Genomic DNA, 19784 nt, shown 5'->3' with positions numbered 1-19784 from the left:
ATGCACATTATTGGCCATTGCCAGTGGAAGATTGTAGATGCCCCGTTCTACTGTCATCATGATTTCTAATTTTGCAATTTGTTTGGATGACAGTAAAGTTATGTCCTAGACTGAGAGCGTTCTTGGCTTCTTCAGCAAGTATTTCAGACGATAAATTTAAGACCACTTGGTCTTGTCGAAGTTGTGGTCAGAACGTAGTATGTTGGCGCTGTTGTAGGATTTCACATTTCTTTAGGTGTCTGCTTTTAACTTTTGTGAATTATTTTTTTTGCTGCAACTTTGGAGATGTTATGTATGACAGTCCACATTTCAGGATTTAACATGCTGATTAGTTCTTCTTGCAGAACGGTGATAGAGCTGTTTAACCTATTAAGCTCTATGCGAGTAGAGGTGATTTGTTCTCGGAGAAGCGCTAAACTCGTCCGCCGGTAAATACGATGTGCCTTTGCCAATGTTAACTTTTCTTTAAACTTGATAAAAGCTGGAATGATAACCCTGTCACAGCCACTAAGTGAAAACACTAAGTGAAACAATACAACTGTATTGTTTTACTTAAGTGTCGCATATACTAGCTGTGTTGTGCTCTGATGATGCTGATTTGAAATTCAGCAAAATATAAGCAAATAATAAAACATCATTTGATAAAATTATTTGGTGTTGTTAATATCATTAAAAATAAGTCATGAATAACCATCAACACCTAAGCTTCTATTAGACCTACTTTGTTTTCAATTGCTGCCTCTAGCATTCTCCAAACTCCAATGACTTTACTGACCTCTCTGACTGCCTATCTCTGAAAGTTGTTCATATACAGTATAATCTAATCTTCCTTTGCAACTTCGACATCCACAATTCGAAATGGTTTCCCTTCTCCAACTTCATAGACCAAGTCATTTTCTTCACACAAATTGTCCAACCTGATAATTCCTGATAATCCTCTTCATTTGCTCAATACTTTGGATCTTTTTATAACCAGCTCTTCTCCCAAGATACACCACTGATGTTAGACCTCCTCTTGGCAAGTCTAACCATAACCTTGTCCATGTCTCCTCTGCTACTGATCAGCCTCCTCCTAGTCATTCACAGCCTTATATCCTGTGGTGCTACAACAGTGCCAACTATAATAATCTCTAGGACTTTTATGCATTATTTCCATGGTCTAATTATTATTTCTGATCTTCCAATTCTAGTAACTGTTATGATCTAATAATAGAAATTATTCTCACTGGGATAAGTGCTTTTATCCCACACTGTACTCAAAATACTCAATCTTTATCCAAACCCTGGTTCTCCAACAACTGTGTCAAATCAGTCCAAACAAAAAATTCAACATATACCCAATAGCTCCAGTCTCTCACTAAGCCTACATTACAGCTCATAGCAACTGGAAAAAATCAACAAATCCAAAGCAGACTCTATAAAGGCCAAATACACTAAGCTTGTCTTCTGTCCTAATGGCAGTCATGCCTTCTGGTTGCTTGCCAAGACTGTGAGAAAAGCAACTTCTGACTTTCCATGTTTTCACTTCTCTCTTACATCTTGATGGTACAAGGGCAGCATCCCCGCCCCCCAAAAAATAGGAGGACTACTGGAATCAATTTTCTCCCTCCAACTCTTGCATACATGACCAAAGTAGAATTCTTCCTACCATTCCACAATATGCCTTCTCTGAAATTTCACTAGAAAGACATCAGAAAAATCCAAAATCCTCAGAAGCCTTGAAACTAATGAGTCTCCAGGCTGTCCACCTTTATGTCCACCCTATTCCCAAAAAGGGAGATAAAAGTCAGTACTCAAACACTATTGCTTTGACCTCAATACTCTCAAACATAATGGAAAATGTCATGAATAGCCAACTTCTTCAGTACTTAATGACCTGCCAGTTACCTAATGATCAATATGAATTCTGCAATTATTGTTCTAGAGACCTCCTTGCTAAACTCACCAACAAGTGCAAGGCATGGAAAAGTTCTGAGAAACTCAAGTGGTCACTCTTGATATTTCCAAGGCATTTGATCAGGGCTAACATCGTGGCCTTCTTACCAAGGTACCATCTTATGGTATTTCTCTCTCCCCTTGCAAATGGATTACCAACGTCCTCTTTTACCATTCATTGCAGATTATGGTGGATGGTTTCCTTTCATCAGATATCTCAATTAATGTTGGTGTACCAAAGGGCTCAGTACTGTCACCTACACCCTTCCTCCTATACATTAATGATCTTCTCTCTCCCTGACATCCAGTCTTATTCATAGTTTAACTAATAACAGTACCTACCCTATGCCCCTCTTTTTCATTTTCAAAGCCTTGTGGTGCTGAGGTAACTTGTGCCTCAAGATCTTCTTTAACCAATCTCTTAAACACTGATCTCCTTCCCATTCTCAAATGGGAAGAGTAACCTGGTAAATTTTAATGCCACCAAAACACTATACCGTCTCGTTTCTAGAAAGAAAGACCATTTGATTCTCCCACCTCACTTTTGACAATATTCTCTCCTTGGGTTAACTCTCACATCCAATTTAGCATGAACACATCAAGTCCATAGCTACTTCAACCTCCAAAAAACTATTCTTTTCCATTCCAAACGGTACTTCTCCTGCTCCACTCCTGACACTTCATAAAGCTCAAATCTGTCCAACTTCAGGATACTGTTTTCACATTTGGGGTAGTGCACTTAAAACATCCCTCAGAATTCTTGATTGTATATAGAGATGCAGGCAATTAATTTAACTGATGATTCTCCAGTAGCTTTCCCACAGACATTCTGTTGCTGCATATTTCTTCTGCCAGTATTTTAATGGGCACTGCTCCTCTGAACTGGCTGCTATAATCCTTCTACTTTCCTGTACTCATGTACAAGCAGAGCAAATGACAGTCGATATCCATTTACAGTTCAACTCCAAACTCATACAACTAACTTCTCATCCTCTGCCTTCATTTTCTGTACCTCTGGTGTTTGGAACAGTCTTCCTCATATTGTCTTTCCCAATAATTACAACCTTCAGGTTTTCAAAAAAAAAAAAAAATCCTCTCTTCTGTCCAACTAATTATCCACACACAGTACCGTCTTGGGATCTCTTGTACGTTGGGCTGATATATATATATATATTCCCTTTATCAATGATAAAAGGAATGCCACAGTCATCCTGAACAAAACTGACTATCACAACAAAATACTTGAATTATTGGAAACAGACACTTACTATGAAATTAATAATGATCCAACAAGCGAATTTCATAACAGAACCAACAATCTTCTAAAAACTATTTCAGAATTACCAAGGCACATCCGTCTTTCTCTCAGATCTGTTTATCCTTTAATCCCACAATTATATGGCCTTCTGAAGATTCATAAAATCCATACTCCCCTAAGACCAATAGTTGAAGGTATAGACTCATCAACTTACAATGTGTCTAAATATCTCGCCTCTTCCTTAAGACACCTAACAGGAAAATCTTCTTATATAAAAAATTCAGCTGACTTCATTTCAAAGATAAAAATCCTCAAACTAAACAAATCAGATTTAATGGCAAGTATTGACATAGTGTCTCTTTTCACAAATGTTCCAACCCAGGAAGTTCTCAATCTCCTTAAGAGCAAATTATCCAAAAAAGTCTTTGCCTTACTCTCCCACTGTGCTAATTCAGGATGCTTAAGATTTGACGACAAGATATTTAAACAAAACTCAGGATTAGATATGGGCAGTCCGCTTTCCCCGGTATTAGCTAATATTTTTCTTGAAGACTTTGAAGAAAAAGCAATTAGTTTGTCTACACTAAAGCCTAAACTCTGGCTGCATTTTATTGATGATGTTTTCCTCATTTGGGATCACGGCCTAGATAACCTTAATATTTTTCTGGATCATATCAACAACTTTCATCACAAGATTAAATTCACCTATGCTAGAAACCAACAATTGTCTCAGTTTTTTTAAACTTAAAACTTACAAGATGCTCTGACGATATCAAAATCTCCATCTTCAGAAAGCCTACACATATGGACAGATACCTTCATGCATCCTCCCATCACTATCCTCCACAGAAATTTGGCATCATCTCTACCCTGGCACATCGAGCCAGATCATTATTATCCGATGAGATAGAACTTCAAACTGAACTTAATTTTCTAAAAAGGACCTTTCTCAACAATGGTTTCTCTCTAAAAAATATTGAAAAATTTCTTTTCCGCTATCGTCAACCTACTACGGAAGACTCATCCTCCCCAAGAGCATATATCTCTTTGCCTTTTATCAGTTCTCTCTCTCTCCTAAACTGGCTAAAATTCCTAAGAAATTCAATATCTAAACGGAGTTTAGGAAACTACGTTTCCTAAACTCCGTTTCATTCTCAATCGGCCTAAAGAAAAACATCACTTCCTTCAGTACCCAGGAGTTTACAAGATTATTTGTAATTGTGGAAAGCCTTACTACGGTCAGACTGATAAATCTATCCTTTTCCGTGTTGAGGAACATCAAAGAGATATTTCCTACAACAGAACCTGAGCTAGTACTCTCTCCAGCCACATCCTATTCTCTATAAACTCCGACGAAGGCCGCTAACATCTTATAGACTGGTCTCAAACTTCAAACATACATAAGTGTTACAATGACTTGAGAGACGCATTCTCAAATCGAAAGAAATTTCACTCGATTCAACCCACCTGAATAATAGCCTCAGCTACAATTTATCTGATACACACATTTCTGCTGTCCAGTACTGGCGTTCTCACTATATCTCTCGCACGCAGTTACATACAACTGGAACTGTAGCATGTAATCTATTTTAAACTGTACCACAGTTTATATTAGATCTGTTGTCGTTATTATGTAATGTTTCTGTAGTTTTTTGTGTATATAATTCTTTACAGTTGGACGCCTGAAGAAGTTGTTTTATCAATGAAACTAGTAGTGTTCCTATTAAACCCCGTTCCTTATTATTCTCGGTGTTTAGTCATTCAAACTTTATTAATTTCCATATATATATATATATATATATATATATATATATATATATATATTTTATATATTTTAAAACTGTACTATTTTACATATTTTACATTACATATTAAGCAGAGTTATCCTTAAAAAAAAAAAAATATATATATATATATATATATATATATATATATATATATATATATATATATATATATATATATATAAAACATCCCTTGAGTGTACATATCAGGAAACAGATAATGATATTTTGTGGGAAAATCTAAAAAGGTTTGTGCTAATTTTTGGATTTTCAGTTTGGCCAATAAATAAATAAATTCACATCAACACAGTAGATAAATTCCTTACAGTGTTAACACATTCCTTCTTTCTCCTTATCCACTTGCCCACAAGCTCTGTTGTGTTATAGATCTCTGTTTGTGTCTATAGATCTTGTGTTATAATATGCATGCATGTATATTGGTCCTCTACCTCTTGGTGAGAACCAATATACATGCATACATATTATACATTAAAATAAACACACATTTGACAATCATAAATCACTCACCTCACCATTGTCTTAGCTGCTTCAGCCATAATTTTAAACAACCAAACCTTAAATGGAATTGAAACCCAGATATTTCCAAGTAAAGGACATCAATATTACCAACCAAGTTACAGAGTTTCACTATAAGGATGCACCTTCTTCATTCCACTGTGTGTTAAAAATGTACATATTAAGCAGAGTTATCCTTAAAATCATATGCTTTCCTGTGGTTGCCTAGAACTAAAATACATTCCAGTTTTCATTTCAATCTTTTTGCACATGTTTTTTTTTCTTTAATTTAAAAAAAAAAAATTTTTTTTTATATCAACTCATACATTAGAGGTCAGAAAACATATGGCACTGTTATATGTTTTTCTACCAATAACCACTTGAAAACACTTGTGTTGAGAAGTAGTTATGGAGACAAAAGGAATTTGTTGATGTGTATTCCTTGGGAACAAAACAAACAGTATGAGAAAAGACTGTTAAAAAGTAAATATAAAAAGAAGAAGAAAAATTGGTTTGCTGAAGCTAGACAGCATAGATGAGGCATGAGACAAAAACAGAACATTTATGAGAAAATGAATGGAATGCATCATGATAATTAGAAAGTTTTCGATGCACCATTCAAAATATGAATTGAGTATTCTAAGGCAAGGCAGATTTGTGATTTATATAGGTTTTGGTATAAGTAAAAAATCTTCCATGATAATTGCCTTAAATACTGATCTCTTGCCATTCTTCCATGTGAACTTCAGTGATCATTCAAACAGTTATATTTTATGTCTCACATGAAAGATTTTGCTTGTCCTTAATTGTGATAGTAACAGATAGTATCTGACAAGATTAGATTTCTTATAGACTAACTTACACCTCTAGACTTCCATGGGACAATCATTTGCAAAAGCCATTAACTTTTTTTTGGAAGGTATGGACATGACATGGTTGTCCCAGGAAAGCCTACAGGTGTAAGTTAGTCTATAAGAAATAGACTAACTTACACCTGTAATATAATATAAGTGAAAAATTTACGTCATTACTAACTTCCTATCTACAATTTTCCTCCATATCAGTCTGCTACTTGTCAAAACCAACATTATCAGATCTTATATTTCTATTGTCTAAGGCACTTTGTACCGTATCAATCCACCTATATCTCGGTCTTCCTCTGGGTCGTTTTCCTGCCAACCTGGCAGAGAACACTTGTTTTGCTAATCTTTCCTTGCCCATTTTGTTCAAGTGACCATACCACCACGCATTCCTGGATGCTGACAATGTCAAATTCTTTACTAATATCCACGTTTTTAATATGATACTGCCATTGATTCATACCTCTAATCTTTCTCAGGACTCTCATATCTGTGGTTCTCTAGTCTTTGGTCAAGTGTTTTACTTCTGACACAGCTCTCAGATTCATAAGTTAAAACTGGTTTGAACACTTGTATACAACTAATTTAGTGATCCGACTAATTTCTCTCTTATTCCATATGAATTTATTCAATTGACTTCCTACCATACCAGCTTTGTTGATTCTGTTGTCTATTTCCATATTTAATTTACCATCTTCAGTAAAAATCGTGCCTAAGTAGCTGAAATGGTTTACTTGTTCCACAGGTTCCTGTTCACAACGCATTTTCAACAATTCTACCTATTTTCATTGTCTTTGTCTTTTTAATGCTGACCTTCATACCATATCTATTACAACAGTTATTCAATTTAATCAGGGAATCTTGCAAACTTATAGCGGATTTATTTAGAAGTATAACATCATCTGCATAAAGCAAAGAGCTGACATTAACATCTCCAATTCTGATATCATGTTTAATACCACTTTCCTTCATAATGTGATCCATATAGATAATGAATAACACAGAGGATAATGTACATCCTTGTCTCACACCAGATTTAACATTAAACCAACATTAACATTTAACTAAACTAAACATAAACCAGATTTAACATTAAACTTCCTGTACTTCCTTCAATTCTAACTGCTGACTCAAATAAAGACTAATTATTGCTTGATATAATGCCCCATTGACACCATATAACTGTAGTGTATTGAATAGCTTCTCTCTTGCCACCTTGTCATATGCCATTTCCAAATCGACAAAACTTAAATACAGATCTTTGTTATATTCCCATGCTTTCTCAACTATTTGTCGTAAAGTGAAGATCTGATCCTGACAGCCTCTATTTGACCAGAATCCAGCTTGTTCTTCACCAAGCTTTTCTTCCACAATTCTTCTCAACCGTTTCTCAAGTATACTTGCATAGATCCTGCAGAAACACTCAGTAGGGAAATACCTCTGTAATTCTCACATTCAGTTTTATTTCCCTTTTTATATATGGGTACTATATGAGCTCTACTCCAATCATCGGCACGGCTCTGAACTATGCAGTGCAGGATATCTTTTTCTCCCGTTTTCATGTCACCTTTATCATCTCTAACTCCTTTTACAGTACACTTTTCTCCATTCCTAAGCTTCTTCAACAACCTCCAGAATATCTTACCACCTTCTGGATATTTATTTTCTATGTTCTTGCCAAAGTCCTCCCATGACTTTTGTTTAGCTAGTTTTACACACTGTTTAGCTTTCTTGCATTTGTCTCTGTTTTCTCCAAGAGCACAAGCTGACTTATTTGCCAGGAACTTTTGATATACTTTTTTCTTTTCCTTCACTGCTTCTTTAAATTCCTGTGTCCACCATGGAGTTTTAATTTTTCTATCCTTGCAGACAACATCACCACATGCTTCTCTATCTGAATCAATCAGGGTTTTCTTCAAGGCTCACCACTGAATCTCCAAGGTTTGGTTCCTGATCTCAAACTCTTTCATTTTTCCTTCAATAATATGTGTGTATTTTAGTCTACAGTTTACATTTTAGTCTACATTTTAGTCTGAGAGCTTTTCAACTTTTATTCGCTTTAAAACTTTCTTACATGTCATTCTTTTCAATATGAAATTCAATTTTATCCTGCTCAAGACTAAATAGTGATTGCTTCCAATTTCAAATCCTCTGTACACTGTGGTGTCCTGCACCAGGGAGAAAACATCACTATCAACAACAACATAGTCAATGAGACTTTTCTTATTCCTTGCCACTTCTCTCCATGTGAATTTGTGCACATTTTTATGTTGGAACATGGTGTTAGTAATAACCAGTCCATGTCCTGAGCAGAAATCCAACAGGTATTTGCCATTATTATTAGCTTTGCTCTTTTCTCCAAGTTTTCCCAAAATATTTTTGTATGTCTCACTATCATTTCCTACTCTGCTATTTAGATCCCCAACAAGGACCAACTTTTCCTTTTTCTTTGTGTCAGTTGCTTTTTTCTAAAGCATCAAAAAATTCCTCCACTTCTATTTTAGTAGAACCTTCTGTGGGATCAGAGGCACAAATAAGTCTCATTGTCCAATTCCCCATTCTCATATTTGCCCACATCACTCTACTCGAGACTGCCTGCCATTCAAGAAGATTAGCCTCATATTTTGTGTTGAATACTATGGCTACCCCTTCTTTTCCTTGATTGTCATTTCCTGAGTATAATATTTTGTATTTCTTGCTCAAAAGGATCTCACCAGTTTGAGTCTTTTTTGTTTCAGTCATCCTATTATGTCAATCTGGTACTTATCTAATTCTTCAGCTAGCTCCATTTCTTTGCCTTTCAGCCTTGTTATGTTAATTGATCCGAACTTTAACTCTGGTGATAATGAGTTGGGGTGTGCTTTCAGATTTGTTCCAGTAGCCGACTTTTCGCTGTTCGCCCTGGTTCCCTGGCGAAAACAATGGTGGCCTTGTTTAACCAGGCGACGCCCTAGGCAGCATGAAATTTTGTCATGCTGTACCATGTATTTTGGTTTAACCAATAGGAATACAATTTGGTTGGCTAAATCCCAAATTGCCAGCCCATACTCGTTCGTTCAGTATCCAGGTAGACACCCAACAGGGTGCACCATGAAAAGGTGAGGATGGGACATTGGTCCAGATTGGTCAGAAACCCTGGTCAGTTCTCTGCATTCGTTTAAAGGCTATGTGGAGGTCTCCTCTAAGTTATACAGCTTTGATCCTTAAATATGCTTCAAACATTATAGGTGAGTATCAGTTTGGCTTCTGCAAAAGAAAGTTGACAACAGATCATATTTTCAATTGTTAGACAAACATTATGAATTTGATAAAGAATTACATCTAGTATTTGTGAACTAGAAACAAGCACATGACAGCAGTATATAAATTGTAGCACACTATGGGATACAATGAGACTTTTTTTTTTTTTTTTAGAATACCACAAAAGTATAGAATTACAATAAGACTATGTAATCACCATACCTCTGCAAAGTATGTTTCCTCCATAAACATTTGTCAAGTTTTGAAATAAAATCTGGACTCTGCCTCTGAGATACTTGCTCACCAATCTATTTAATCCAGCAATGGAAACTATTAGAGACCAAAATGAATGAAGCAGAATGGAAACGAATAGGAACAGCATCCTATTGGCTTATGATGATGATATTTTTATCCTTGGAGACTCTCATGATGATGTTATACCGCTATGTCTCATTTAAACACGACAATCCTATAGATCTTCTCAAAAACCAGGAAAAGGCTAAATGCATGTGTAGTCAAGGAAATATCAAGATGAATCCAACTTGCTTGCTTGTAATTACTAGGTGGTGAAGTGAGAGAGAGCTGTGTTTGTTGAGATCGCTATGAAAAGCTAAGTTTAAAATTTAAAACTGTGTATGGCAATAATGAGAGTTAGTTTTTTAAATATTTTATGATAGTTTTGATCGGTAGGCAGCGTTCAGTGTAGTTATAATTATGTATTTATTAAATTTCTTTGTGTTTCTTGTGTGCAGCTTCGACTGTGAGTAAAATGGCAGTGAAACATAAGATGGCACAAATGACGAATGGAAGTAGCACAGATTTTTCGAAAATGGTGAGATGCTACGAATACAATATGTATGCTTGTGAAGAGACTTAAGATACTTATGTGGAGAGGATAAATAGGAGAGCTGAGAGAGTTTGGGTGTGTAAGAAGTGTAGCATATTAAACTTCTTACAGATTATAAGATATCATTGAATATAAGCAGTAGTGGACAAAAGAGCATGGATGTAGCTACGAGAGTAAACAGAATTGATGGTATGGCTAAGTGCATGAACGGTAATGGTAGGACAGCAAAAGAAAGTGGCAACAAGTTAACAATGTTGATTGGTAAGACAGTGTATGCAGATGGTGGAGAATTAGCAGCAGTAAGAGAGCCGGTGGTGAGTTGGTGGCAGTGAGTGGTAACACAACAGACATGGAAGGTAGTGAAAATGCAATTTGCATAAATGGCACTGAAAAACTAATTGAAGATATGAAAGCAGAGTTGATAAAGATGAGGCAAGAGATTACACATATGAGAAATGAAATGAGGACAATTACAGATTTCCATGGGAATGTGAGGAAGAATGGGACGAAAGATTTGAAAGAAATATCGAATGATTTGAGAGTTGGCAATGTATGGAGATTCGATGATAACAGGTGTGGTGAGTGAAAAGGTGCACAAGGTCTGTTTTCCAGAAGGTAGAATGAGCAGGGTGGTTGAAGCACTGGATAAGAGGAGTACGCGAGCAAAAGAGTTGATAATGGTAGTTGGCATGAATGATTTGACTGGTAACAAGAAGAATGTAAGGAGGGATGTTATGCAGCTGTTAAGGAGAGTGAAAGATAACAGTGTGGTAGGCAAGGTAATCAGCATGTTGCTCAGGTATGATAATGATGAGTCAAGAAGGCAGGCGATGATTATGAATGGTGTGCCAGCAGAGTTTGTGAGGAGAAAGGAGTTCATTTTGTGAATGCGTGGGATAAGCTTGGGGGACAGATAGAGCTGTATATAAGAGATGGACTACACTGTAATGGATTTGGTTTGAGTCAGGTGAAGAAACTGCTGCTGCAAGAGAGAATGACTGAAGCGAATGTAAGACCTGAAGAAGCAAGAAGTGTTGTGAAAGCGCAGGAGATTAAGGTAGGCAAGTTTGTGAATGGAGAGGCGAGTGGGACAAATGAAGAGAATAAGAGAGAAGGAACACAGAGTGGACAGGAGGACACTGTGTGAAAAGCATAGATGATGATAAATTACATATGCGTAAAATGGATGACTGAAGAGGTGAAACATGCAGTCTGGAAGAAAAGGGCATTGTGGAGGTAGCACAAGATGGAGATAATCAGTTAGACGTACAAAGAGCAAGCAAGGAAGGTGAGTCACTTATTAAGGGTAGCAAAATATGATATGAGCAGCAGTTAGCAAATGATGCCAAAAGAAATTCTACAGAATTTTTCCAATATGTGCCATATTGGAAAATCTCCAAGCCCAGTAGAAGGAAGAATGATTATGGGAGGATTATACTGATCAGTGATAATGGAAGAATGATAAACACTGAGCAGGATATATTAGAGGTGTTTAATGAGCAGTTCATTAAAGTATTCCATCCTTGTTATTATAACATAATGCAGAACTAGAGAACAGTGGGAATGGAGGTGGAGGAATTACTGATGGTGAATGAACAGGAGGTATATGAGGAAACAAGTAAATTTAATGTCAACAAGGCCATGGGACTTGATGGTATATCACAGCTTGTCTTGAGAAAATGTTCCAGGGAGTTAACAACAGTTTCAACTTACATTATTAATGAGGCTTACATTAGCCCAATTTCCAAAGGGGGTGATAAGAGTAAGGCTTCGAATTATAGGCTTGCCTGGAGTTGTGGTCAAGATGTTGGAGAAACTAGTGTGAACAAGAATTCTGAACTGGGTGGAAATCCATAAAATTCTCTTTAACAGACAGCATGGATTTTTTAACAGGAAGATTCTGTTTTAGCTTACTTATTATAACAAGGTGACGAATACATTGGACAAGGAGATGCATATATACAGTAGTATATTAAAATTTTGCAAAGGTTTTAAACAGATTGTCACATGACAAACTAGCAGTTAAATTGGAACAGATGGAGTTGGATAGCAGATTAGTGTGCTGAATTGGAGATTGACTGTCTGATAAGTATCAGCAGGTTGTGTATTGGGGGGGAGTGATATCCCAGAAGAGGAAAGTCACTAGTGCCATGTCACATGGGTCTGTTTTTATTATTACAGGTATCTGCATGGAGTCAGTAGACTCATTGCAGGAGATCCAAAGCATTCCACTCATTTCACCCTCAAGGTGAAAAATCTCATTCTTACACCCTTGTTAACCACACTTTTCCTTAATTTCCAGGGATGACCTCTTGTTCTTCCATCACTATCACACAGCTGAAACATTTCCCCTGCATCAATCTTATAAAAACCTTTTAGTAATTTAAATGTTTCTATCATATCCCCTCTTCTCTGCAATCCACAAGCTCTCAATCAATCAATGTAGGGAGCATTTTTTACATAACTTATCAACTTAGTCACTTTCCTCTTAACCCTCTCCACAATCTCCTCATCTCCAAGGAATCCAGGTGACAGACCTGAACACAGTAATCCAAATGTGGAAGTATCAATGCTTTACTTCTGGATGTTAGTGTGTCCCTCAATAACCAAGTAATCCTATGTGCAATCTTGGACACTTTAGCAATCAATGTGTCCCCTGAACTTTATCTCCCTATCCACCAACACCCCCAAGTCCCTAACCTCATCAATCTCTTGGAGTACCATTCCATTGATGTGGTACATGGCTGGTAATCTTTTAATCCCAAAATGCATAACTTTACACTTTTCCGCACTGAACTGACATCCATTACTTTTTGCCCATTTTGCCAGCTTATTTAAATCATCCTGCAAACTCTCAACATCGGCTTGAATTTTTATTGTGCTACCCAACTTTGCATCATCAGCAAATAACTGAAATGGCTTAAAGACCCCTTTAAGCCATTTCCTATATCATTTATGTACAAATTAAACAACAATGTCCCAAGCACGGAGCCCTGAGGCACACCACTGGTCACCTACCTCACCCTAGACTCTGCTCCTCCATACACCACCTTCTGTATCTCTCCCTGAGTCATTCTCCTATCCATATCACCAGTTCAGTATCCAACCCCATCTGCTCCAATTTGCACAACAGTATTCCATGGGGTAGGTAACCTGTCAAAATCCACAAGTACCACTGTATGGCCATTTCCTTTGTCTAACTCAGATGTCATTCTATTATAAAAAGTAAATAAATTGCTAAGGCAAGATCGACCTTTAACAAAACCATGTTGGCCCCTATAGAGTATCATATCCTGATCCACCCATTCTTGAATTTTGTCTTTAACCAACTTTTCCAATACTTTTACCACCACTCCCAAGATGGTGATTGGCCTGTAATTAACTACCACAGTTTTAGAGGAAGGCAAAGGAACTACTTTGCCTTCCTTCCACTCCCTAGGGACCATACCAGAGTTCAAACTTAAGTGAAATAACCAAGTAAGAGGGGTTGACAATTCCTTTGCACATTCATGCAACACCCAAGCTGATATTCCATCTAAACCTACAGCAGTTTGCATTTAAATTTTGCAATATACTAAGTACCTCTGATTTCTTAACTTCAATTCTCACATTGGTTATTGCTACAGGTACAGAGATATCCTCACTTGGGTGATAGACTTTTGAAAAGTGATCACTCAGTAACTCTACTATTACATCTGAATTTGTCACCTCAATACCATCAGCACCCACTAAAGTTATCCTTCCAAAGTCATGTTTCCTTTTACTTGGCACACAGCAGAAGAATTCTTTGGGATCACCCTTGATCTCCTTGACTAAGGTCTTCTTATAATCTGATTTAGCTTTTCTTACTATGCTGGTAACCTTCCTAGCTTGAGCCTTGTACTGAACATTTCCTTTTTTTGCAGATCAAGCTTGATACTACTACTACTCATCCATCTAACGCCTATCTTGTTTGTCTTCCTGACCATGGGGACACAATCTGATATTGCCTTCCTCAGATACCCACTGATTTTATCCCATGCACTGATAACATCTTTCCCCTGCCATATGTTCTGCCATGGGATGGCTGCAAGCTCACTCCAAAGCTTGTTATAATTGCCTAACCTGTAGGTCTGTATGTACCCCTTTCTTAAGAGAGAAATCCACAAATTATGCAACCTCCCAAGTCAATACCACATGATCGCTCTCACCAATTGGAGGTAACGAGGACACCTTACTTATGCATATATCCTCTGAACCAACGACCAGGTCCAACACTTTCATACCATGTGTCCCTTCAGTTATGTGCTGTTTCAAGTAATTATCTCATAGAAGATGTATGAATTCCATTTCCTTTTTTGCCACGTGATATTTCCTCCTTCCAATTGATATCACCATAATTAAAATCCCCATAACAATAATCAGTAATCCTGCAATCATTGCACTAATTTGCTGATGCATGAATTCAATATCACCCCCTGTACCACAGCAGTAACCAACTATATATTTGGTTGCGTTTGTCACTATTTCACACCAGACTGCCTCAAATGAACTATCATTCACATGTCTATCATCCTGATATACTACTTTCTTTGGCTGCAACTCATCAGCTATCATCAACAGTACTCCTACTGCCAGTTCTATCTTCTCTACCCATCACATTCAATTCCAGTAACCACATCTTCTGCTGACAGCCAAGTTTCACTAATGCCTACAACTTTTGGTAAGACTGCACTGACTAATGCCAAAAATTCTTCTCTCTTATTTCGAATGTTTCTTGCATTGGTATACAAAAATTGCAGATTATCTTTAGTTCTTGTACCAGCTTTAGAAATGATATACATGTCACTAATTTCAGTAGTCCCGTGCCGATTTTTATCCACTCTATTCTGCAAATAAGGATCAACAAATATACAATCACTGCTTAAGTTTCTCCCTCTTACACTCAACCTTTTCAATTTTAGTTTCCCTGCCCAATTACAACTTGTTCAGAAAAGAGTAACTTCTTCAATTGCTTATGACCTTCCATGTTCAGATGCAACCCATCCTTTGCATACAGCTGTCTTTTGCCTTCAAACACACTCCAAACATCAACAAATTCGAGACCTCTTTTTTTTTTTGCATTCTTGCAATCATATCATTCATTATCATCGCTCGTCTACTTAACTCATAATTGTCAAAAATGAGGCAGCACACTATCCTCCCATTGACACTTTTCTTCTTCACGATATCTAACAATGTTCTTAAATCTTTTGCTACCCGATTTATACTACCATTCAGGTCATTTGTACCCACCATAACTATCATATTTTCTGCATCATGCCCTCTCTTTATTGCTAAAGCCACTCTCTCTCTATTGTTCCACCAGCCAAGCACTCCTCAGACATATCGCTCTCCATATCCTTAATCATAGAATCACCATATATTTTACCACTCATAACTTCATTCAAGTCCAAACAAGCATCACTCGTGGCCTCATTTTCTACACTATTCAGCATGACTCTCCCAGTTTCATTACTCAATGCTCTTTTACTTACTCCCTCACTCTCACACCATCTCATTTCTTCTAGACCTCTTGTGCTTTCATTCTGTTGACTCCAAATCACTCCCATACTATTTATTACTTCATCAATCACCAAAGACTCTCCTATACTTAATCCTGTTCTAGTTACTTCAGCTAAAGTAATCTCCATAATCCTAATTTCTCTATTCAACACATTTAACTGTTTTAAGTTCCAGCACCTCCTTACTAAGCACTTCCAATTCCTCTTGCAGAAGATGGTCACTTTTCATTTTCATGAACTCCTGCCAAAGTTCTTCCACTATGGTCCCGACATCTGCTTCCATTCCTAATTGCGCTAGCCTAACCAGACACTTCTCACATACGTAGACGTTTTCATTTTTCTCATTTAGCCAAACAATCCACAGATACTTCACATTCTTCGGCACATACATGTAGCATCCGCAATGCATCCATTGCGAAAAATCCAACGCAGAGCCAGACTTTCGTATAGAAGTCCTCTGATGCCACTGTTGATTAATTTATATGTAAATGACATTGGAAAGGGCTTAAATAGTGATATACAGTTGTTTGCAGATGACACAAAGTTGGGGAGAGAGTCATGAGAAATAGAGCAGACGTAGCTTTGCAAGCGGACCTAAATAGATTGTCTGAATGGGAGAATGGTGTGTGTGTGTGGGGATGTCAGTTTAATATTGCAAAGTGTAAAGTTTTAAAATTTGGGAAGCAAAGATGGGTAAACAAAGACAGACTATGATTTTCTGCTTTCTCATCCAGATTAACGTGGATGAGATTTTTCATAGAATATCTGGAGATGGGGAGAATGAGAGGCCATCCCTGGAAGTTGTATAAGGTGGGTGTGAGGAGTAGATATTTTGCATGGAGAGCAGCAGGTAATTGGTATGCATTGCCTGAGAGTGTGGTGAGTGCAAGGACAGTGAATGCATTTAAATTTAAGTACAAGAGCTGTGTATGTGAAAGTGGGACTTGCCACGATGAGTCTCTTGATACCATAGAAGTCTGCTGATAATAATAAATAATATCTTTGAGCAAGTAGATAATTTTAACTATCTTGGAATCAAGATTAAAAGCTACAATGATATGTATCAAGAGATCGAAAAGAGAAGACCAATTGTGGATATTCTGCAATCTTACTACTCCTGAAATCTAGAATATTTTCAAAAAAATCCAACAGAAAACTATTTAAGCTATCTACAACTGATATTGACTCATGGTTGTGAAATATGGTCAACAACAAAAAAGTTATCACATTTGAAAGAAAAGTACTAAGAAAAAATTTGACCATCTTTCTTACAATCAAAATACTGGACTGTACAAAAAAAAGGCATAATGAAGACTACAAAACCTGTTTTAAACACCCAAAGTCCTATCATTTATAAGAAGCAAGAGGATCAAGCAAGTTTTTTGGTCACATTTGGAGAGCAGATGACAAGTTGGCCAAACAAGTACTTAGGAATAAAACTGAGAAGACCCACAGGAAGAGCCTGAATATGTGGATGGATGTGATAATAAGATATTTAAGACAGCTGGATGAACACGTTACACCAGATGTAACTTATGACAGAGACAAATGGAGAAACCTAGTGATGGCAAGCAAGACTGCAAGCTAAACAGCAGCAACAACAAAGCCTAATTCCGTGTTTAACTCTTACCATATTCTTGATAATTCGTGTACAGGAAGTTTTGATTTCTCAAAGAAGTCTCTGGCAACTGGTCCTAAAAGAAAAATTAATCTGAATTAAAATCTCAATGATTTTCAATAAGAAAACAAGACACTCAACAGCAAATTTAGTGCTTAATTGCTTATCTGGTATTTAAATTGCAAACTGCAAGTTGAAGTATAACAGTTACACTTCAGAAGTTTGTACACTTAAAAAAATATAATCTTTATGAGTTCCAATTTTGGATGGTATATATATATATATATATGTTGGGCCCCCATACATAAGAGGTTGGCTGGTCTACCTGTAGTATATTACAACTAAATGAAAAGACATTTCAGAAAGGAAGAAGTTGTTCACACTAGATTTGAACAGTTATTCCTTGTAAAACTCTCAAGAAGGCAGACTGCTCTAGAATACAACAGCAGTAGCAGAATAAGAGAGAGGAGGAGGAGGAGGAGAAATCTATTCTGTGAGTTCGGAATTGGACTGTGAAGGAGGTGTTGGGTGACAGCTGTAAGTTTCAGTGAATGTGGTAGAGGCAGGAATTATTAATGCTAGTTCCAATGAACATTTGCCATGGAAACAATCAAAGAAGATGCATGCAGCAGAACCTAAACACCTGTGTGAAAGCAGATGAAATAATTTACTAAGAAATGAGTTATTAATCAGTCTGATTGCTCTCTTCTGTATTCAGTAGTATTTTTAGGGACTCTTGGCTATCCCAAACATGTGACCAACACTTAATAGATGGGTAGATTTGTGATTCTGCTACTGCTGTTGTATTCTAGGGCAGTCTGCCTTCTTGAGAGTTTTACAAGGAATAACTGTTCAAATCTAGTGTGAACAACTTCTTCCTTTCTGAAATGTCTTTTCATTTAGTTGTAATGTACTACAGGTAGACCAGCCAACCTCTCATGTATGGGGGGGCCCCAACACACACACACACACACACACATATATATATATATATATATATATATATATATATATATATATATATATATATATATATATATATATATATACCATCCAAAATTGGAGCTCATAAAGATTAATAACTGTTCAGAAGCAAAGTAACATCTTGAGCAAAAGAGGAAATTCCAATTTTTTGGGTACCAAGGAGGCAATGATTGTAATGTATTTATGCCAAGAGAAGTTTAATGTTAGAGTAATCTCAAGGAGAGAACTCTCATCTTACCTAGCACTTTGGGTGTTATCAAAGGCAAAGCTGGAAGAATATGGTTCATTTTTGTAGAAAATCTTCTTCTTCTTCCTAACATGGAATTAGGCCATGTGGCCTGTTTCGGTCTCATGCCATCTCTTTCTTGGTCTTCCGATTCTTCTTTTTCCACTTATTTTGTATCTGTATAATATTTTTGATAGTCTGCTGTTGTCCATTCGATTTAAATGTTCTTGCCATTTTTGTTTATTACTGTCTTATGTAGTAATTAATTGGTTTTATTTTCAGGGATTGTAAGATTTCTTCATTTGTTTTGTGGTCCCACTTGGTATATCCAGCTGTTTTTTTTTGTTCTTCATTTCTGCTGTTTGAATTCATTTTTCATCTTTCCTTTACATGGTCCATGTTTCGCTTCCATATAGTAGAGTTGATTTTGACAAGACATTATATAGTCTGATTCTAGTGTGTTTCTGTACCAGGGATGGCTTAAATATATTATATATTATGCCATTTACTTTGACAAAGTTTGATATTTTAGTGTCTATGTCTTTTTCTTCTTCATATGATATTTTTGTAGAAAATAAGGTGATACTTTTGTTTAACAGGCAATAAAATTGACAGTGTTTTCTTAACCACATCAAAGAATGGTTTGAAGATCAGAATTTAGGGTTACAGAGGTTGTTGCTCTGTAAATTGCTGTGGTTTGTAGTGAAAGGTTTGCCTAGTGAAAAAGAAGAATATGGTATACTATCATCAGCAAAAATGTATTACACTGGTGGACAAATGGAACAGGTCACTGATTTATATATATATATATATATATATATGTATGGGGTGCTTAAGGGTCAAAGCTGTATAACCGACAGGAGCCCTTTGCACAGCCTTTAAAGGAATGCAGAGAACCGACCAGGACTTCTAACCTAATGTCCAATCCTCACCTTCTCTTGGTGCACCCTGTTGGGTATCTACCTGGATACCG

General features: G+C 36.7%; 1 protein-coding gene across 1 annotated transcript in view; it reads right to left on the bottom strand.

Moving 5' to 3' along the window:
* Positions 1 to 19784, bottom strand: part of LOC150094295 (ralBP1-associated Eps domain-containing protein 2-like) — a 275338-nt gene that overhangs the window by 186361 nt on the left and 69193 nt on the right. Inside the window, exon 6 of the mRNA XM_090412058.1 lies at positions 17614 to 17677. Within this exon, the coding sequence (XP_090268184.1) occupies positions 17614 to 17677 (64 nt within the window). The remainder of the gene's footprint in view (positions 1 to 17613; positions 17678 to 19784) is intronic.

The sequence above is a fragment of the Typopeltis vanoorti genome, chromosome 22, assembly GCF_054136105.1.
Source record: "Typopeltis vanoorti isolate ZY-2024b chromosome 22, IOZ_Tvanoo_1.0, whole genome shotgun sequence".
Taxonomy (NCBI): domain Eukaryota; kingdom Metazoa; phylum Arthropoda; class Arachnida; order Uropygi; family Thelyphonidae; genus Typopeltis; species Typopeltis vanoorti.
Note: the sequence above shows the minus strand (reverse complement) of the source record. Positions and strands in the feature narration are given on the sequence as shown.